General features: G+C 39.0%; 1 protein-coding gene across 1 annotated transcript in view; it reads left to right on the plus strand.

The window, feature by feature from the left end:
• The window catches only part of LOC126484393 (beta-hexosaminidase subunit beta-like), an 84819-nt gene that overhangs the window by 17077 nt on the left and 46651 nt on the right, over nucleotides 1-21091 (plus strand). Inside the window, exons 3-4 of the mRNA XM_050107890.1 lie at nucleotides 3359-3564; nucleotides 20941-21056. Coding sequence (XP_049963847.1) covers nucleotides 3359-3564; nucleotides 20941-21056 — 322 coding nt within the window. The remainder of the gene's footprint in view (nucleotides 1-3358; nucleotides 3565-20940; nucleotides 21057-21091) is intronic.

Below are 21091 nucleotides of genomic sequence, written 5' to 3' on the forward strand. Positions count from 1 at the left end.
GTGTCATGCGTATTTCGGATCCAGAGAGCTTGGCATCATAGCTTAACCATTTCCACTCTGTGTTTGTCCAATACTTTGATAAGTAGATTTGCAGTACATTTTGAACAGCATGCACTAAACCTCAAGAGTGGCCAGAAGAAACAGAGATCACCACAAGGACGAATTTTCTGTCTAGCATTAGTGGCATGTTCTTTAATATCAGCAGGTTATTCAAGAAACATAAATGAAGTGTGTCTTCTGACTTCTGATATGAGTGTAAACAATCTTGCATTCTGTTAAAGACGTCCTAGGTCTAAGAAGATCAGGAATATATAAAATACCATGCCAGTGTGGGCAATTTTACATTTGTTAGACATGTGACACAGATGCCATGAACATACAAGTCACACCAAATTAGTTCAGCCACAGAAATCTACTGTTGATAAACAGTATCTTGAGTCTTAACATGAGGCACAGCATGAATTATAGTGTGTCCAACATCCTCTCATGCACTCCATGTACTGAGACACCATCATTAAAGAAGCAGTTGAAATACATATAAGTAATACTTAACAGAGTCATGGAATTTCGACTCAGCAAACCATGGAAACAGCATTTGCAGTACTAAGGCATCATTGGCTGCAGACAAATGCATGCTATACATAGACACAGATGGAGAATCAAAGTCAGGACAGTTAGGCCAGGCACCAACATCTGACCTGCATATGAATGCTGGATCTCCAGCATGCAGTTATGCTTTTCCTGTACTGTGCATGTGAAGACCATGGCCTGTTTCTCTGGCAGATGGCTTTGGATGTAAACATCCTATACAATTTGTCTGTGATAGTGTTATAGCCTTGCCCATTTGCACCTGCACTTTTCTAGTGAACCAGTGCATAAATCAGTGAGCCACAACAGCACTGTGTCAGTAGCATCTGAAGGTGATGAGCAGCTGGCTCATGTAAATACTGTACAGTTTACACTACACCACCCAGCGCAACATCCAGTATCCGCTTCAGGGACCTGGGAATTCTTACACTTACACGCCAGTACAAACTTACTTTACTTAACCAGCAATCAGGGACCTTGCAGATCAAGCACGTTACAAGAATTTAGGCTTGTTCTCATGTTTGATCTGCTGTCCACTCTTAGAAAGCTGTAATTCTTTATGTCCTTCTCTGTTGTTAAGGTGCATTATTGTGCTGGTTGTTTTGTTGGGGTTTGGGTGTAGCTGGCACTTGGAGCAACATGTGTTCAGGACTTCAAGGTCTGCATTCATTCTTTTGTCAAGATCATTGAAATTTCACTTTGGTATGCGATGGTCAGGTCATCAGTGTATACAAATTTACGTGATTTGATTTCTGGCATGTCAGATACATACAGTTTGAAGAGAACAGGTGCTAGTACTGAGCCCTGTGGTAGACCATTATTCAGAACCAAACTCTTGCTGTTCATGCCATGAAGTGAGACTTTGATTTTTCTGCCTGTTAACATGTTCTTGAGTAGGGTGTAGGTTTGTCTGCATTTTGTGATTCTAGTTAGCTTGAACAATATCCCTTCGATCCACACTGTATTGTAAGCTGATGTAAGATGTGTGAGAACCAGTCCAGTTTTCATCTTGTTTTGAAAGCCTTTCTCTATCTAGGTTGTAAGGAACAGTACTTGATTGCAACAATTTCTGCTTGCTCAAAAACTGGCTTGGTATGTTGGAAGGTTGCTGTCAATGTATGGAGTTAATCTAGTCAGTGATAATCTCTCGAATAATTTATAGGAGGTATGTAGCAGGGATATTGGTCTGTAGTTCTTTGGGTTATCTCCAGTCTTTCTGGTTTCAGCACAGTGATGACTTTTGCTTCTTTACAGATCAGGGGGGAGAGCACCCATACGATACATTCTGTGCAGAGCTTGCATGGAACATTAAAAAATACCTTACAAAATATTCCTTAATAGGCACTTGTTTGCATCTCAGATTCCTTGTGCTAATGTATGATTATAAACAGATTGTTAACTCTGCCTTGAATTGACCGGATCCAATAATCTCACTTTTAATCCTGATAAATCCCGGTGTATGATGTCCATAATATACACAAGGCAGTCACAGTTGGGCATTAGCACCCAGATATGACAGTGGCCACGGGTGTGTGAATTACACATGTGTGAATATTTGTGTGATTTGTCTATACCTGACAAAGGCCTTACTCTGATAGTTGCTAATATTTAGCAACCTTTCTTCAATGTGCCACTCAGGCCATCCTTTATGTGGTGAGTAGCTATGCATCCTAATCCATATTGTTAATCCATTCTGAATTTTTCTTTATTCTTTTGTCTTCCCCTGGTAGCCGAGTGGTCAGTGCAATGGAATGTCATGCCTAATGGTCTGGGTTCAATTCCCAGCAGGCTTGGAGATTTTCTCCACTCAGGGACTGGGTGTTGTATTGTCCTTATCATCATTTCATCCTCATTGACATGCAAGTCGCCGAAGATGTCTTTTCAGAATCTGATACCTTTATTTTGATTCAGACTTGCACCAGGCGAATGGTCTACCCAACGGGAGGCACTAGCCACTCATGATTTTCACTTCCATTATTCTTTTATACACGTAGAAAACCCAGCAATGCTTCACAATTGCTAAATGTGTATGGGAATTGGATATACATCTTAATCTTGGGTATCCCTGGAAATTGTCAGGATGCAGATTTGGACTCCTCATTGCAGTCTCATTCTTGATGAAGGTATGGAACCCAAAATCATAATAAATAATGTAGAATATGAATGAAAAAGACTCCTTTATAATTTTGATTTTTATTGTTTTTGAAAATTTTTCAAAAAAATTGTAACAATAAAATTTAGAAAAATAAAGAATATACAACATTTTTCATTTTTTGGATACTATGTGGTGAGAATATGAACTGGTGTTCTTACTACCAGTTTGTGTAAAGGCAACATACAGCTGACCATGCGAAAATCTAATGATAAAGACACACTCACCACTCAAATTTTCCCTCAACAAAACGTCTGTATATTGCAGCTGTGTGGCATAGCATACATGCATACCCTGAAGACTGACAGCTTATCTATAAAAGTAAACTTCTTTGTAAGCCTATGTACTGCTCAGTGCTTTCTCTATTCAGTAAGCAGTTATCTTTACCTGAACACTGGTTGTACTCTTCCCAGGATTTTCTATTATCATATTAATGTAAGAATTTTAACTGTGTATATGTTCAGGTAATGATGTTATGTCTTTATATAAAACAAAAGAAACATGGCCACGATAGTGTGTGTTTGGGTGTCTGTGTGGTTCCTTTTCTTTTATCTTATTTACTGTTTCATCCAGGAATTTCCATTATTGTTATACAATGTATTGTCTTTCTTGTTTCAGCTGGTAGCAGATAATCTACTGATAGTTGATGCACCTCGTTTTAGCCACAGAGGTCTGCTTCTCGACACAGCCCGCCATTTCATTCCAATGAGCTACATAAAGAAGACTTTGGATGCAATGGCCTACAATAAGATGAATGTCTTTCATTGGCATATTGTTGATGATTCAAGTTTTCCATACCAGAGTGCTGCTTTTCCTCTTCTAAGGTTAGTTGGCAGGCTTCCTTTTTTTCTGTTTAACATTAGACAGACATATATCACATATAACTACAAGGTGTAGTGCACAGAGCTATGATCTCAAAGCTGAGGAAGAGTTTTATGCCTTTCTTTATTTGTCAGCTACATGGAAAACACAAACACCAGTATGTGTGCAGAACCCCACCCTCTTTACCAAACACACACACACACACACACACACACACACACACACACACACACACTGCACATTGCAGGTAGTAGCGGCAATGGTACTGCTGTATCATAGAACAAATAACTTCACGTGGCTCAGTGGGATTGACACATTGTCCACTAAGAAAGCCTGCATGACCTAACATTGGATGTACTGGTGGTATCTTTGGTGAACTGGATGCAACTTTTGCTCTCTTTGAGTGACAGAGATTCCTACATTCTTCCAAAAAGCTGTCCAAACTCTCTTTTTCTGGATGACATACACAATAATTCCAAAATAGACTGAATAAATAATATTGTTAGCAGTTTACGGTTTCTAAATAGTACAAAGAGCTACAAAATCCTCTAGGTTACAGAAGCTACAAGTAACTGTCAGTTATATCAGACATTTAACTGCTGTCAGCGACACAAATCACTTGGTTACTTTGCTGTGTGTGGATCCAACTGACAAACATCTCATCACATTTGTGGCAAAATTTCTGCAAATCATGTGTGTTCTTGTAGCAATGTCAGTACCTGTAGTTTTTGAGTAAAAAATCATTGTTAGTGACAAGATAATCTATCTGACTGAAGCCTCAAACAAAACTTTGAAGGATCATACATCCTTAGTCCAAAGAAAAGCAAAATACTAATCCTCTGAACATTGACAACATGAATTGGGATAGATTGCTACTCATCACACAGTAGAGGTGATGAGTGGCAGACAGGCGCTTTTAACATACATTTAAAAGGAGACCAAGCTGTTGAACAAAGTCTTTCCCCAGATAGAGAAACACACATTCATACATCCACAACTCTCATACACATTGTCACTGTCATCTCTGGGCATTAAAGCCCAAATATGGCTTGCACCATTCTCAGTTGGAGTGGGTAGTTGGGACGCAGAAAGAACGTGAGATGGGAAGGGGAAGGAATAGCAGAATAGGAGTGGTGAAGATGCTTCAGTGCTGGCTGTAGGAGTGTGCAGGAATACGATGTAGGATGATCAGCTGCTAGGTACAGCATCGGGTGACTGTGCTGAGGAAAAGGGGAGGAGGGGCAAGGCAAATGGGAGGAGAGAGAAGTAGTGAAGGGGAAAGAACTATATGCTGATATGATGGAAGGGCAAAAAAGTGTGTGTGATGCTGGAACAAAGGATATGTCACAGGGTGAGTTCACACCTGCACAATTTAGAAAGGCTGGTGTCCTTGGAAAGAATCCAGATGGCACAGGCTATGAAGCAATTGGTGAAGTCAAGCACATAGTGTTGGGCAGCACAGTTGGTAACTGGATGGTCTAATTGTCTCTTGATCAGTCAGGTGGTGGCCATTCATGGAGATGGAGAGCTTGTTTGTGGTTGTGCACACATTTGAGGCATGTTCAGAAAGTAAGTGTACTAGATTTTATATTTGAAAGAAATTACACGTTATTGTTAGCACACTTCTTGATTTTTATTTTATTTTATTTTTTATTTATTTATTTTTTTTTTTTTTTTTGCTTCATATAATCACCATTCCATTCAATGTGTGTGGTGAGCCATGGTACAAGCTTCTTCGTGCCCTCAAAGACCTCTCTTGCCAGCTCCTACCCCAACTTCAGAACCTCTGTCTGCAACTGTTTATCAGAAAAAAATTTAATACTGTATTGTATTGTATATTTATTGGTCCTGTGAATCATACACTGTAAAGGGGTACATAATGATATAGGACAAGTCAAATAATTTGCAATAAAGTGTAACAGAAAAAACTGTTGTATGGTTTTCAGTATATAGCAATATAACATATGGGAATAACATTTCACATATACACAAATAAATTTTACATGCATACATGTCATACTTTTGGCCTTGATTATACAGACACACACATATATGTAATAGACCACATATAATACACTGATAAATCTACATGTACACATTTCTTGTTTTGGCATCAATTGTATAAACTAAATTTTTCACATATTTACATTGTAGATAAAAATTTATCAACACTATAGTAGCAATTCTGTAGCAAGTAGTCACTCACTGCAATTTTGAATTTATGCATGCCAGTTATTGCCTTAATTTCTTTAGGTAGTTTGTTATACAGTTTTTTTCCTGCTTGCAAAGGTCATTTTTGTTTTAGTGTTGTATGTGAAAACTGCATATGTAAATCTTGATTATTCCTTGTGTTGTATGAATGGATATTTTGGTTTTTTGGAGCAATCTTGCTATTTTCATCTATGATTTTCCTTATAAACATTATTGTTTCTAGGATATATAGGCATGGTAATGGAAGAATATGAAGCTTTTTAAATGAGGGTTAAATACCACTCACATATGACTTCAGGGAGGTGAAAAGATGATAATCTGAAGATGACAACTCAGGGGATTCTGGGAATTGGCTCAGAACATCCCAACCAAACAAGTCCAGGAGCACCTTGGTGGCTAAGGTTGTTTGAGGATGGGTGTTGCAATGCAAAAAGCACACTCTTCTCATCTGCATTCTACTGATTTTGTTTTGAATGCTTCTTTGAGTTTTTTGGGGTTTCATAATCTCATTGTGCATTAGTGATCTCCTCTGAGGCAGAAAATTGGCCAAAATGATGCCTTTTTGGTCCCAAAACATGGAGGCCACGATTTTTCACCTGAAATTGTGGTTTTAAATATTGAGGATATGGGGAATTTGTGTGACACCACAGTGACAACCGTCTTTTAGTCTCAGGCATGTAATGAGCCACCCATGTTTCACTTCCAGTCATAACAGGGCACAGAAAATCTTCATCTTCCGATTCAAGTCACTCAAGAAACTCACAGGTGCTACTGATATGATTTTTCTTGTGCTGCTCTTTCACCTAGTTTGGGACCCATGTTGCGCACAGTTTCTGAGAGTTGTGGAAACATCACAGAAATTTCATCCACTGTCAATTGGCAGTCTTCATGGGCAGTTTCTTCAGTTTTTTACACCAACTCATCAATCAAAGTGGTAGTTATTCCACAACTCTGTTCATCATAAACGTTTGTACTACTTCCACAAAAATCCCTACCACTTAAACTTACTTGTTCTGTTTAAAACAACTTCATTCTAAACCATTTTCAGTTATTCCTTCTGTGAGTAGAAAGCAGCTCACATGATGTGGCTCGTACTTGGTGTGATTTTTTACAGACATCTTTCATGCAAGAGGATACTGCAACATGAGTTTACATGGTATCGTGTTCCTGTGATGCTTGTTCTAGTCAGGGGAACCCCACTACCACTCAGTGTTGCCAACCCTCAAAAACAAAAAAAAAACACAGCCTGTTAGAGTCACAGTACACTTACTTTCTGAATATGTCTCATAGAATGCTGCAAAGTCCTTGCAGCCAAGTTGGCAAGCTACAAGATTGCTCTCACATGTGGCTCTGTTTTCAATAAGTAGGAGCTGCCTGTGACAGGACTGCAGTATATGGCAATGGAAGAATGTATAGGGAATGTCTTGCATCTAGATCTATTACAGGTAAATGAGCCATAAGGTGAGGAGTTGAGAGGAGGGTTGGAATACAGACAAACAAGGACACTGTGTACATTGGATGTGTGACAGAATGTCACTGAAGGATTTATTTGGGGGGGTGGGGAGGGGGGGGGGGGAGGATGGAGGATGGTGGAGAGATTATTTCTCGGTTCAGGGCATGGTCAAAGGAGTTCAAACTGTTGTGGAAATGTGACTCAGTTTCTCCAGTTCTGAGTGGGTACTGAGTCATGAAGGGATGCTTCTTTGTGACTAGTCAGTGGGTAGATGGGGGATGGTAGGTGACTGGGAAGACAATATGTTTCTGGACAGGATGGGGAGGGCAGTTTTGGTCTGTGAATCCCTCAGTGAGACTTTTGGCATATTTGGAGATGGACTGATTGAAATTACAGATATGACAACCACAGGTGGCTGGGCTGTTTGGTAGGGACTTCTTGGTGTGGAATGGGTGACTGTTGCTGAAAAGAGATATCCATGGTAGGTTTGATGTGAAGAGAGGTACTCATGTAAGAATCCTTAAGATGGAGGTCAGTGTTGAGGAAGGTGGACTTTTGGTTTGGGCATGAACAGGTGAAGTGAATTGGGAAGAAGTTGTTGGACTTCTGGAGGAATGTGGATATGATATCCTCACTTTGGTCCATACCATGAAGATGTTATCAATGAATATGAATCAGGTGAGGAGGTTTGTGAGTTTGAGTGGCCACAAAGAGTCCTGTAGATGGCCCATGAGTAGGTTGGCTTAGGTTGGTGCCATGCAGGAGCATGTGGCTGTACTAAGGATTTGTTTGTAGGTGATATCTCCAGAGAACATGTAATTGTGGGGGAGTATTTCCTTGATAATGGTGATCAGGAAGGCAATTATGAGTTTGAAGGCAGTCAGGTGTCAGGAAAGGTAGGGATCAGTGGCAGCAAGACCATGGGCGCTGGAGAGGCTAGTGTAGAGGAAGGTGACATCGAGAGTGGTGAACAGGAATTGTGGAGAGTTGGTAGAAGAAATGGTCAGTGTATTTATGTAGGAGGGTAGATTACTATGAATATGTTGTTTAAAATCACCATTTGAAGGTTTATTATTTAGATTTATATACTTTTTGTTTCTTAAAATGCTGCTGAAGAAGTGCAATAAAAATCATGTATCTATTCGAAATGCATATGGAGTACTGAAAGCACTGCACTGGCCAAGTGGATTTGTGGCAGACTAGTTCAAAGGCAATTTATTTGCAATAAATCCAAATTTGGTGGTGTCTCATAGGCATTGTAGCTAAAATTAATGAGTCAGGTATATTTACCCTTACACATTTGCAATGAGTATTATGTGGTGTCAGAATGAGGAGCTACTGTAAAACATGTAAACAATTAGTGACAGTTGAAGTACCTGGCAGGCCTCCAGTTACACATCAAAGAAAAATGATTTTTAAGCTATCAAAACCTGGGCTCTTCTGTCTGAAGATGGAAGGACAAAAGGAAGGTAAAAGGGCAGCTTGTTGGTAGGAGGTAAAGTTTTTAAATAAGGAAGGTACAGTGGGACAGCACAAAATCAAATTTAACTGTAAGTGCACAAGTTGAAATGTGCAAACTATTGAAGTTGGATGAGAACTGAAGCAAAAAAAAGTCAATGAATGATAGAAAGGAAATAATGTTTAGACAAGCATAAGATGTGATAGAATGGCAGAAGTAAACTGGGAGGGGAAGAGAGGTTAAGTTTGTGACAGAAAGAAGACAGACAGGTCTACAATTTAGATAACAAGATTTGTGTTCTAGGTACTGCAATTCGTGAGACACCTATTGCAAAATACTGTGTAACACTAATATACCGTGTGATCAAAAAGTCAGTATAAATTTGAAAAGTTAATAAACCACGGAATAATGTAGATAGAGAGGTAAAAATTGACACACATGCTTGGAATGACATGGGGTTTTATTAGAACAAAAAAAAAAAAAAAAAAAAAAAACCCACACACACACACACACACACACACACACACACACACACCCCATATTGCTAGATGTGTGAAAGATCTCTTGCACGCTTTGTTTGGTGATGATCGTGTGCTCAGCCACCACTTTCGTCATGCTTGGCCTCCCAGGTCCCCAGACCTTAGTCCATGCGATTATTGGCTTTGGGGTTACCTGAAGTCGCAAGTGTATCATGATTGACCACCATCTCTAGGGATGCGGAAAGACAACATTCGACACCAATGCCTCACCATAACTCCAGACATGCTTTACAGTGCTGTTCACAACATTATTCCCCAGCTACAGCTATTGTTGAGACAGATAATATTGAGCATCATCTTTGCTTTGTCTTACTTTGTTATGCTAATTATTGCTATTCTGGTCAGATGAAGCGCCATCTGTCGGACATTTCTAGACCATTTTTTTCTGTTCTAATAAAACCCCATGTCATTCCAAGCATGTGTGGCAATTTGTACCTCTCTATCTGCATTATTCTGTGATTTATTCAGTTTTCAAATGTATACTGACTTTTTGATCACCCGGTATGTCACCTGTCTTTGTTTACAAGAATAAATGGACATGGTCATAGTCTTCATGCTAAAGAAAAAGCTGAATATTGTCCATGTTTCGTTATTTTTTAATGCAATGAACACATAAAGAGAGAGGATCTTGGATATAACTCTAATTCAGTTTGTAAAAGATGGAAGGGGGAATTGGCCATTGACTTAACTGTCAAGCAGACACACCTGTGTATAAACTGCACCAACCACAAATAAAATTGTTTTGCAGTGTTCAATTCTTGTTTCACTGTTGCAAGCCCATACCTATTCCTTCATTATTGCTTCAGCTAATACATTTATATATTGTGCTGTCATATGTTCAAATGACCAGCAGCAAAATAAAATAAACAGGAAGCTAGGTGAGAAAAAATTTACAATCCATGCAAGAAAATGACTCAAATTATGAGCTAGTTGCACAATCCTACAATGAGACCAGTGTCTATAGGATAATTAGTAATTGAATAAGCGATTGGTTGGGATCTGATGCAACTGTGCTGTGATGTTTAGTGCTTCAAATGGGTCATTACTGTGGGAACAATTGTCCATGGCAACTGAGTGATATAATGAATTTATTTTATTATTGTGTAATTAGACAGTGGTTTAAGTCATGTTATGTAAGTTCATTTTATCCTTCTTTTTTTTTTCATTAAACTGAGATTAAACTGTGATTTTGCTCATACATATTTACCCTGGTAACATAAAAACAACCATCCTTCACACTTCTATGAAGTGTGCCATGCGTCCGCTTATATTAGGAAATCGTTACACCCACTTGAGAGTTGATTAAGGAAGAACAGTCATTTGTCTAATGTGATTGAAGAAAATTTTGGAAAACACTGACTAGGATGGCAAGAACGTCATACATTTTATTATGGTGGAATAGTGCTGAGAAAAGGAAACTTCCAAGATGTGCATAGAAATAGGCTCACTTCTACCACATTATCGGTGAGCGCTCAGTAATGTCAGCTTTGAGATGATCATAATTACACTGATATGTGGCTCTATGGCTGAGTGTTAGATATCTATACATCTACCTCTGTATTTCATAAGCTGTCATATGGTGTGTGGCAGAGGGTACACAGTGCACCATTGTCCTTTTCCCGCGCTATTTTTCACAGATGGTTATATAGGGAGAGATACTGCTGGTAACCTTCAGTATGAGGAATAAATTTTTAGATTTTAGTATTGTGGTCATAGTGTGAGGTGTATGTTTGAGGAAATAGTTGTTTCTTGAGTATCTTTTAATAGTCAGCTTTTAAAATTTTTTTGAGTAAAGCTCCCCTCGATGAAAATAATCTTTTTTGTTACACCTATGATTGTATAAAGTTACCGACCTGTTTTAGATGGCTCTAGAGTCTCTCAGATGTTTATATGTATCAATATTTTTAAGTGTTTATTGGCATACCTTAAATGGTTAATAGTTGTTCATCACAACACTGTAGGGTTAATATTTTAGTTCATTTAAATTTATTGCTTTAAAAATGTGATGTCAGCTTTTCAGTAGTAATCTTAACAACTAATACTGCACAGGTTAGCAACTCACATAGTCTACAAATGTTCTTAAAAAATTTTACAAGTGGCAGCACAAACAACTAACATCTCAACCTGATGACTAGCTGAATGAATTGGCTGGCATTGTGACATGGATAATCATCCTGCTGGATGATGTCATCACCATAAGGAAAGTCATTAAGCATGGAGGGATGCAGGCAGTCACAACAGTGTTGACTTAGTCAACAGCTGGCATGGTACCTTTGATTACTACTATAGGTCCCATGGAAATCACAGTGAATTTCACCACTAGTTAGGCATTTCATATATCTGGGATTAGCCTAGACAGTCCCAGTTTTTTAGTGCTGTCAGGACTTGCAAAAATGTCTGGGGTTTGAGAATTTACTGACTGGAGATCTGACAGGCAGGACTCTCTCAGCTAACCTTGGAGCAAGCACCAATGTTGGTGGGTAGGCGTGGCTATGAGTTCCATCACAACTTCTCGCTTACTCATTTGGCAACACAGCAGGGGCTATTTGTTTATGTTGTATATGTGTTTGTGAAGTAACTCATCCACACATTTTTGATCATTTTATCTCTATTCATTTTTTTGTCTCATCGTTTATCAGTGGACAGAACAAAGTGTGTGTTTAATGTTAACCTGCAACAGGAATACAATTTTCGAAACTACATAATGACATTAACAATGAATGTGTTTATTGCACAGAATTTTCTGTTGCACATAATATTTTTGATGGCCTAAAATCGTACTTCTTTGTTTGTGACAAATATCTAAAATTATTATTTGAGGTTTTTTATTAAAAGAAAAAAGACTGGAATATGAACTGTTTACAAAATTGCTATATGTTACTCTACAGTTATTTAATAATACAGATCTGAAACTGGAAGCTAATTCTATCACAGCAAGAGAAGTATATCAGACATATTTGATGCTCTACAGATATTTAATAATGTAGTTTGGAAAGTTATTGTAGGTTGAGGCAGGGATAATTTTGGGAGCAGAGAGGCTGTTGTTTGGATAACTTCCAAATGTGCAGTTCAGCTGGTGGTGAAGGGGTTGGATCCAGAGGATCCAGGTTGTGAAGCAGCTATTGAAATCAACTATGTTATGTTCAGCTGAATGTTGTGCCACAGGGTGGTCCATTTTGCTCTTTGTCACAGATTGATGGTGGCCCTTCATCCTGGATTACGGCTGATTGGTAGTCATACCACCAAAAAGGCGTGTGTTGATTGGAGCAGAGCTGGTATAAGGCATGTCTGCTTCCACAGGTGGCCTGGCCTCTGATAGTGTAGGATAAGCCTGTGACAGGCCTGGAATAGGAAGTGCTGGGTAGGTAGACTGGACAGGTCTTGCACCTGGGTCTTCCACAGGGATATGATACCTGTGGCAAGGGGTTGGGATTGGGAGTGGCATAAGGATGGACTAGGATGCTGTGGAGGTTGGGTGGACAATGACACACCATCTAAGGAAATGTGGGAAGAATCTTAGGTAGAATGCCCCTCATTTCAGGATATGAAACTAAATAATCAAAGTCCTGACAAAGGATGTGATTCTTGTGGCAAAGAATTGGAGTTGGGAGTGGCATGGGGATGGACTAGAATGATGTGGAGATTGGGTGGGCAATGGAGCACCACTTTAGCAGGACTGGGAAGGATCTTGGGTAGGATGTCTCATATTTCAGGGCATGATAAGAGATAATTAAAGCCCTAATGAAGGATGTGGTTTAGTTGTTCCAGCCCGGCATGGTTTTGGTTGACGAAGGAGAAACTCCCTTGTAGCTGTCTTTCCCAGTTCATACAACTATCCAATAGTGTCCCCCCCCCCCCCCCACCCCAACTAATTACCCCCTTTCACCTTTTTGGAATTACTTACCTCAAAATGGTCTCACCATCCTTCCCCAGGCCCCTTCCTAAGAACACCAGATTTTCAGAAAAATAAAAAACAGCCACACACAGCCTCAAAAGAAAATCTGAGTGGATAATTCTATCTGCAGACAAACATTTCACCATTGTCATTATGAATCACAGTGACTACCTAGTGGAAGGCCTCTGCCATTTGTCTGACTCCTCCTGGTACAAACTCTGCCATAATGACCCCATCACAGAAGTCCGATAATGAGGGTTGAGATTCTTTCAGTGGGAACACAATAATCAGGTAGAATGAGGCATCCAAGATTGTTGGGTCTGTGTGTTTGGAGAGCATGTAGAAGATGGGTGTGCAGGTCTATCATAGGGGAGAGGAGGGAAATGTATTCGGGTGAGAGGTTCTGGGAAGGGCCTAAGGCTTCGAGCAAGCACTAGAGGTTATATCAGACACCTGGGATGGGATTACTATGGCAGAGTTTATAGGTGGAGGAGACAGACAATTGTTAGCTGCCTGCAATTCATAACAACAGTGGGGGAATCTTTGTCTGAAGGTACGTTGGTTAGGATATGATCCATTTTGAGACTGTTTATACCTGTTTTGTTTAGTGAAGCCATGTTGGAGGTAAGGAAGACCTGGAAGGTAACCAGGAGGTGATTAGGTGGGAGATGGGGAGGATTATGGTGGCATGAACTGGGAGAGGCAACTACAGAGGATTACCCCATTTGTCACCCATCACCACACTGGACTGGAATGACTGAACCAAATCCTTCTTCAGGGCTTTGATTATTGTCTGTCACAATGCTCTGAAATGAGCAACATCTTTCCAAATATCCTTCCTAAAGTAGTGTTCCACTGATCACTCAACCTTCACAACATCCTAGTCCGTCCTTATGCCAATTCCAATCCCAACACTTTGCCACAGTGATCATATCCCTGTGGAAGACCCAGGTGCAAGACCTGTCCAATCCACCCACCCAGCACTTTCTATTCCAGGCCTGTCACAGTCTTATCCTACACTATCAAAGGCCAGGCCACCTGTGAAAGCAGACACGTCATATACCGACCCTGCTCCAATCATTGCATGGCTTTTTATAGTGGTCTGACTACCAGCCAGCTGTCCACCGGGATGAATGGCCACTGCCAAACTGTGGCCAAGAGCAAAATGGACCACCCTATGGCATGACATGCAGCTAAACAAAACAAGGTTGATTTCAATGGTTGCTTCACAACCTGGACTTTCACCACCAGCTTTTCTGGAGTGCATGTGTGGACATTATCCTTACAACACATTCTCTGCTCCAGAAATTATCCCTGCTCCTTTGCTCCTCTCCTTTACCACTCACCATTCCCTCTTCCCCCTCCCAGACAGCTCTGTGCATGGCAACCTTGTCTGGCTACCATTAGCCCTGCATGCTCCTCCAAGTAACACTGACTCCTTTCCCCCTACCAGTACCCTGCTATTCCTACCTCTTTCCTGCTCCACTCTGGATTGCTGATTGTGTTTGACGAAACACCATTGCGTCCTGTCCAGAGTTACGAGACAGCAGTCGTGTGCACAAGGTATGCTTGCATGTGTGAACATGTGTATGTTTTCTTATATTTTTTGGAGAAAGCCGTGGTCAAAAACTCAATGTGTAGCAGTCTTTTCATTGTGTCTGTCTGCAACTAAACATGTCATCTATATTGTAGTAGCAATCTGTGCTTTTCATAATGTTGTAGAAGTATATCAGACATATTCAGAATTAATTTGTCAATTTCAGCAAAGAAGGACAGAAAAATTTATACCATCTTTTGCCAAGGAATTGCTGTGCACTCTGAAAGACATACAGGAACAGAAATTCTTTTCAGCTGTGGACAGTTTTTACAATTCTAGTACTTAAAACTTAAAGTTATAGAGAACCAATTTCAGTAAAATTTTAGGAACTGAAATTGCCTGGTCTGATTTAGAAGAGAGTGTACAAGTTGATAGTTAAATTATAAAAGAGTTCATAAATATTGATAGCATATTTGATGAACATACATTGTTGAAGCAGGTAATTCAATGCCAAAAAGTAGGTTGTGATTTAAATTCTGAAAAAGTACAAGGTAGTATTGGAGATAAGTGGAAAGCAATTTTTAAGGTTATAGATATCTGGCAGTTTGGTTGAAATTTTAGGGGAAAATTTATAAGGTGTTTCAAAAGACTGATATTTCATACTGCAATATTTCTAAAAAACTTGAGTTCACAATATCTTTGCCTGGGATATCTGCTCCAGTTGAGAGAGTTTTTTGAATTGCAGGGAACATTTGGTCTGCAGAAAGGGGTAGACTTTCATTACCTGCCATTAAACATCTGCTAAATGTTAAAATTAAGTCAGAAGTCTGTTTTTGTGAGTTTTATGGTGTAATTAAAACAAAAAAGTAATTTCTGAAAAAAGTCGTCTCTGGTGCAAAGTACAACTGAATAAATAAAGTTTCAGTAAACTGTTAAGACTTTTAGATAATTTCAAAAATATGTCATGGGTTGGACCAGAAAGGAGTGGTAGTAGCGTATAGCCTGGGTGGCAACAAACAAACAAAACAAAAAAAAAATTGGTAAGTTAACCCATAGAATAATACCACCTCCAGTGATGTGCATCCGTGGTGCAGTGCCTGTTTCTAACAGCCCCTGTATGCTGGAATATACAGACACAATCATCAACCTAGTAGTTCATCTGAACAGACAACCCATATCTGTTGATCCAATCTTGATTATCCCACACCCACTGCAGTCATAATGGATGATGTCACTGAGTCAACATGGGAGCATGTAGGACTCACCTGCTACAGAGCCTCATGTTCACAATGTCTTGTGAACAATGTGCTCCAAAACACATGTACCTTCAAATGGTTCTCCTTACATATAAGACATAAATTTAAATTCCACTTCAGACATTGCATTGTACTCTGAATGTATGAGTGTCATTCAATAAGTAAAGCCCCACATTTTTTTCTCAGAATATAATTATTGTTGTTGTTGTTATGGTCTTCAGTCCTGAGACTGGTTTGATGCAGCTCTCCATGCTACTCTATCTGTGCAAGCTTCTTCATCTCCGAGTAGCTACTGCAACCTACATCCTTCTGAATCTGCTTAGTGTATTCATCTCTTGGTCTCCCTCTACAATTTTTACCTTCCACACTGCCTTCCAATACTAAATTGGTGATCCCTTGATCCCTCTGAACATGCCATACCAACCGGTCACTTCTTCTAGATAAGTTGTGCCACAAATTCTTCTTCTCCCCAATTCTATTCAGTACCTCCTCATTAGTTACATGATCCACCCATCTATTCTTCAGCATTCTTCTGTTGCATCACATTTCAAATGGTTCTATTCTCTTCTTGTCTAAACTGTTAATCATCAAAGTTTCACATCCACACATGACTATACTCCATACAAATACTTTTAGAGAAGACTTCCTGACACTTAAATCTATACTCTATGTTAACAAATTTCTCTTCTTTAGAAATGCTTTTCTCACCATTGCCAGTCTACATTTTATATCCTCTCTACTTCAACCATCATCAGTTATTTGCTCCCCAAATAGCAAAACTCCTTTACTACTTTAAGTGTCTCATTTCCTAATCTAATTCCCTCAGCATCACCCGACTTAATTCGACTATATCCCATTATCCTCGTTTTGCTTTTGTTGATGTTCATCTTATACCCTCCTTTCAAGACACTGTCATTCCGTTCAACTGCTCTTCCAAGTCCTTTGCTGTCTCTGACAGAATTACGATGTCATCGGCGAACCTCAAAGTTTTTATTTCTTCTCCATGGATTTTAATACCTACTCTGAATTTTTCTTTTGTTTCCTTTACTGCTTGCTCAATATACAGATTGAATAACATCGGGGAGAGACTACAACCCTGTCTTACTCCCTTCCCAACCACAGCTTCCCTTTCATGTCCCTCGACTCTTATAACTGCCATCTGGTTTCTGTACAAATTGTAAATAGCCTGCCGCTCTCTGTATTTTGCCCCTGCCACCTTTAGAGTTTGAAAGAGAGTATTCCAGTCAACATTGTCAAAAGCTTTCTCTAAGTCTACAAATGCTAGAAATGTAGGTTTGCCTTTCCTTAATGTTGCTTCTAAGATAAGTCGTAGGGTCAGTATTGCCTCCCGTGTTCCAACATTTCTACAGAATCCAAACTGATCTTCCCCGAGGTCAGCTTCTACCAGTTTTTCCATTCATCTGTAAAGAATTCATTTAGTATTTTGCAGCTGTGACTTATTAAACTGATAGTTTGGTAATTTTAACATCTGTCAAAACCTGCTTTCTTTGGGATTGGAATTATTATATTCTTCTTGAAGTCTGAGGGTATTTTGCCTGTCTCATATGTCTTGCTTACCAGATGGTAGAGTTTTGTCAGGGCTGGCTCTCCCAAGGCTATCAGTAGTTTTAATGGAATGTTGTCTACTACAGGGGCTTTGTTTCGACTTAGGTCTTTCAGTGCTTTGTCAAACTCTTCACACAGTATCATATCTCCCATTTCATCTTCATCTTACCCCTTAATCTTCATCTTACCCCTAGTGATATATGCCTCTACATCCTTACATTTGTCCTCTAGCCGTCCCTGCTTAGCCATTTTGCACTTCCTGTCAATCTCATTTTTGAAACATTTGTATTCCTTTTTGCCTGCTGCATTTACTGCATTTTTCTCCTTTCATCAATTAAATTCAATATATCTTCTGTTACCCAAGGATTTTTATTAGCCCTTATCTTTTAACCTACTTGATCCTCTGTTGCCTTCACTATTTCATCTCTCAAAGCTACCTATTCTTCTTCTACTGTATTTCTTGCCCCCAATCCTGTCAATCGTTCCCTAATGCTCTCCCTGAAACTCTGTACAACCTCTGGTTTAGTCAGTTTATCCAGGTCCCATCTCCTTAAATTCCCACCTTTTTGCAGTTTCTTCAGTTTTAATCTACAGTTCGTAACCAATAGATTGTTATCAGAGTCCACCTCTGCCCCTGGAAATGTCTTACAATTTAAAACCTGGTTCCTAAATCTCTGTCTTACCATTATATAATCTATCTGATAACTTCTAGTATCTCCAGGCTTCTTCAATGTATGCAACGTTCTTTCATGATTCTTAAACCAAGTGTTAACTATGATTAAGTTGTGATGTGTGTAAAATTCTACCAGGCAGCTTCCTCTCTCATTTCTTAGCCCCAATCCATATTCACCTACTATGTTTCCTTCTCTCCCTTTTCCTACTATTGAGTTCCAGTCACCCATGAGTATTAAATTTTCATCTCCCTTCACTACCTGAATAATTTCTTTTATCTCATCATATATTTCATCAATTTCTTCATCATCTGCAGAGCTAGTTGGCATATAAACTTGTACCACTGTGGTAGGTGTGGGCTTCATATCTAACTTTGCTACAATAATGTGTTCACTATGCTGTTTATAGTAGCTAACCCGCATTCCTATTTTTTTTATTCATTATTAAGCCTACTCCTGCATTACCCCTATTTGATTTTGTATTTATAACCCTGTATTCACCTGACCAGAAGTCTTGTTCCTCTTGCCACTGAACTTCACTAATTACCACCATATCCAACTTTAACCCACCCATTTCCCATTTTAAATTTTCTAACCTACCTGCCTGATTAAGGGATCTGACATTCCATGCCCCGATCCATAGAAAGCCAGTTTTCTTTCCCCAGATAACGACGTCCTCCTGAGTAGTCCCCTCCCGGAGATCTGAATGGGAGACTATTTTACCCCCGGAATATTTTACCCAAGAGGACACCATCATCATTTAACCATACAGTAAAGGTGCATGCCCTCAATAAAAATTATGGCTGTAGTTTACCCTTGCTTTCAGCCGTTCGTATTACCAACACAGCAAGGCCATTTTGGCTAGTGTTACAAGGCCAGATCAGTCAGTCAATCATCCAGACTGGTCCCCCTGCAACTACTGAAAAGGCTGCTGCCCCTCTTCAGGAACCACACATTTGTCTGGCCTCTAGACAGATACCCCTCTGTTGTGGTTGCACCTACGGTACGGCTATCCGTATCGCTGAGACACGCAAGACGCCCCCTCCAACATCAAGGTTCATGGTTCATGGGGGGAAGTTGCCCCTATATACACATTTAATATGGCTTGTGCACTAGTGTTCTAACTTCCCATAAGCCCCACTAATAGTTAGCAGGCGAACATCCACATACTGCTACAATAGTTTACTGTTGAACATCTATGAGCAGTAAAAGCCTAACCACACCGTTCACAGTCTTTCAGATAAACTGAACAGACACTGTCATTGCTTCAACACATGGCCTGTTGGTGTAACACTTATGTCACTGTTAAGGTGATGCATTGTTGTCATTCTAACCAATACAGGTTCCTCGTCTGAAACTCTGCCGTGGACTGACTGTCTTGTGACCAAAAATCGGGCCCTTATATATCATCACAATAGTGGTTACTGAAACTACACATTGTTTGAAGTTAAATTTACAGAAATTACAATTAAAACTTAACTCATTAAATTAAATGAATACATCAAAAAATTATGTCTTTTTAACAGTTTCTTCTACTACAAGAGTAAGGCCGAATAATTTGTTTAAATCATGAAATTAACATACACAGTTATGTAAACAATACTTTTGACAAAACTGTTAGTTATATTGGAATTAATTAAGGGCTGGCTTTGGTAACATGTTTCTGAAGAGAACCAAATAGACACTTTGAGATTACTAGTATTTCGTCTTCCAAATGTTTACAATTATTACAGAATTTATATTTGTTTGTATGTCGACAATAGAATTTATGTTATGGAACAATTACTGATTTCACCCTATAATGAAAGATACTCACTAGGAATAGTCAAAAGAAAATTAGAAAATCAATTAAATATGTAAAACTAAGAACAAAATTAGATCTGGTGTTAAATTCTTTAAAACTAAGGGCCAACCTTTCTCTTATATGAAAATGCACATTAAATTCGTGTGTGCTAATGGTAAATATTTAAAAGCAACTAAATGAATTTAAGGAGGCAGATGGCAAAACAAGAGGGGAAGTAAAATTATCCCAGTTTGCCTCGTTGCAGCATGTTATTAAAGATTGATAGTTTGTAGTTGAGAAGGAGGTGGATATTGCACAAAATGAGTAGTTAGAAGAAAGGAATTTTTAAATAATAATTCATATTGTGAACTGGGTTTATTTTAGGTAGTGGATGATATTTAGCAGTGCACCTTTTGCTCCAAGAGAGAAATGATGACTGGTCTAAAATAGCTCATTTAGGTCTGCTGGTTACTGAGAAATCGATGGTGCCAGAGTTTCAGTATTCTGATAATTAATTTTACATGACAGAAACTGGTACCAAACAAGGATAAGTATTTCCACACCTGCCAGGAGCAAAGCATTGGTTTATGTCAAACACATAGTTCTTATGGAGCAGTAGCACATTTTCTTGAATGTGATGCCTCAATGGTAAAAGCTCACACTGAAAAAATCTAATTCAGATTATACCAGTGATTAATATAAGGCATGAACTGTGACAAGAAAGGCAACCTTCCAGGTATGGGCATATGCATGGAGAGCATTTGTCACTTTGATCTAGATAAAAATTTGTGCTGTCATAGTTAAATATTGCAGTAAGTACATTGCTAAGAAGAAAGAATTACAAGCAATAATAAGTATAATAATCTAATGTGATTCAGTGTCCCATTTATACTTTTGCTCAAGTGACTGGAGTTCATCTTATCATTTCCTTCTGTTTGAGTTTCAACTCACTGCTAATTATTCTTTAAATGATTTCAATTACAAATGTAATCACTTTGTCTCTTTCAGTGAAAAGGGTTCTTATGACAAAAGGAAATATGTATATAGTCCTGGTGACGTTGCTGAAGTAATTGAGTATGCTCATCAAAGAGGAATAAGAGTTGTTCCAGAATTTGATTCTCCTGGTATGTAATAAACAACTCATTTTCCTCTTTCATAA

The sequence above is a fragment of the Schistocerca serialis genome, chromosome 6 (genome assembly GCF_023864345.2).
Source record: "Schistocerca serialis cubense isolate TAMUIC-IGC-003099 chromosome 6, iqSchSeri2.2, whole genome shotgun sequence".
Classification (NCBI taxonomy): Eukaryota; Metazoa; Arthropoda; class Insecta; order Orthoptera; family Acrididae; genus Schistocerca; species Schistocerca serialis.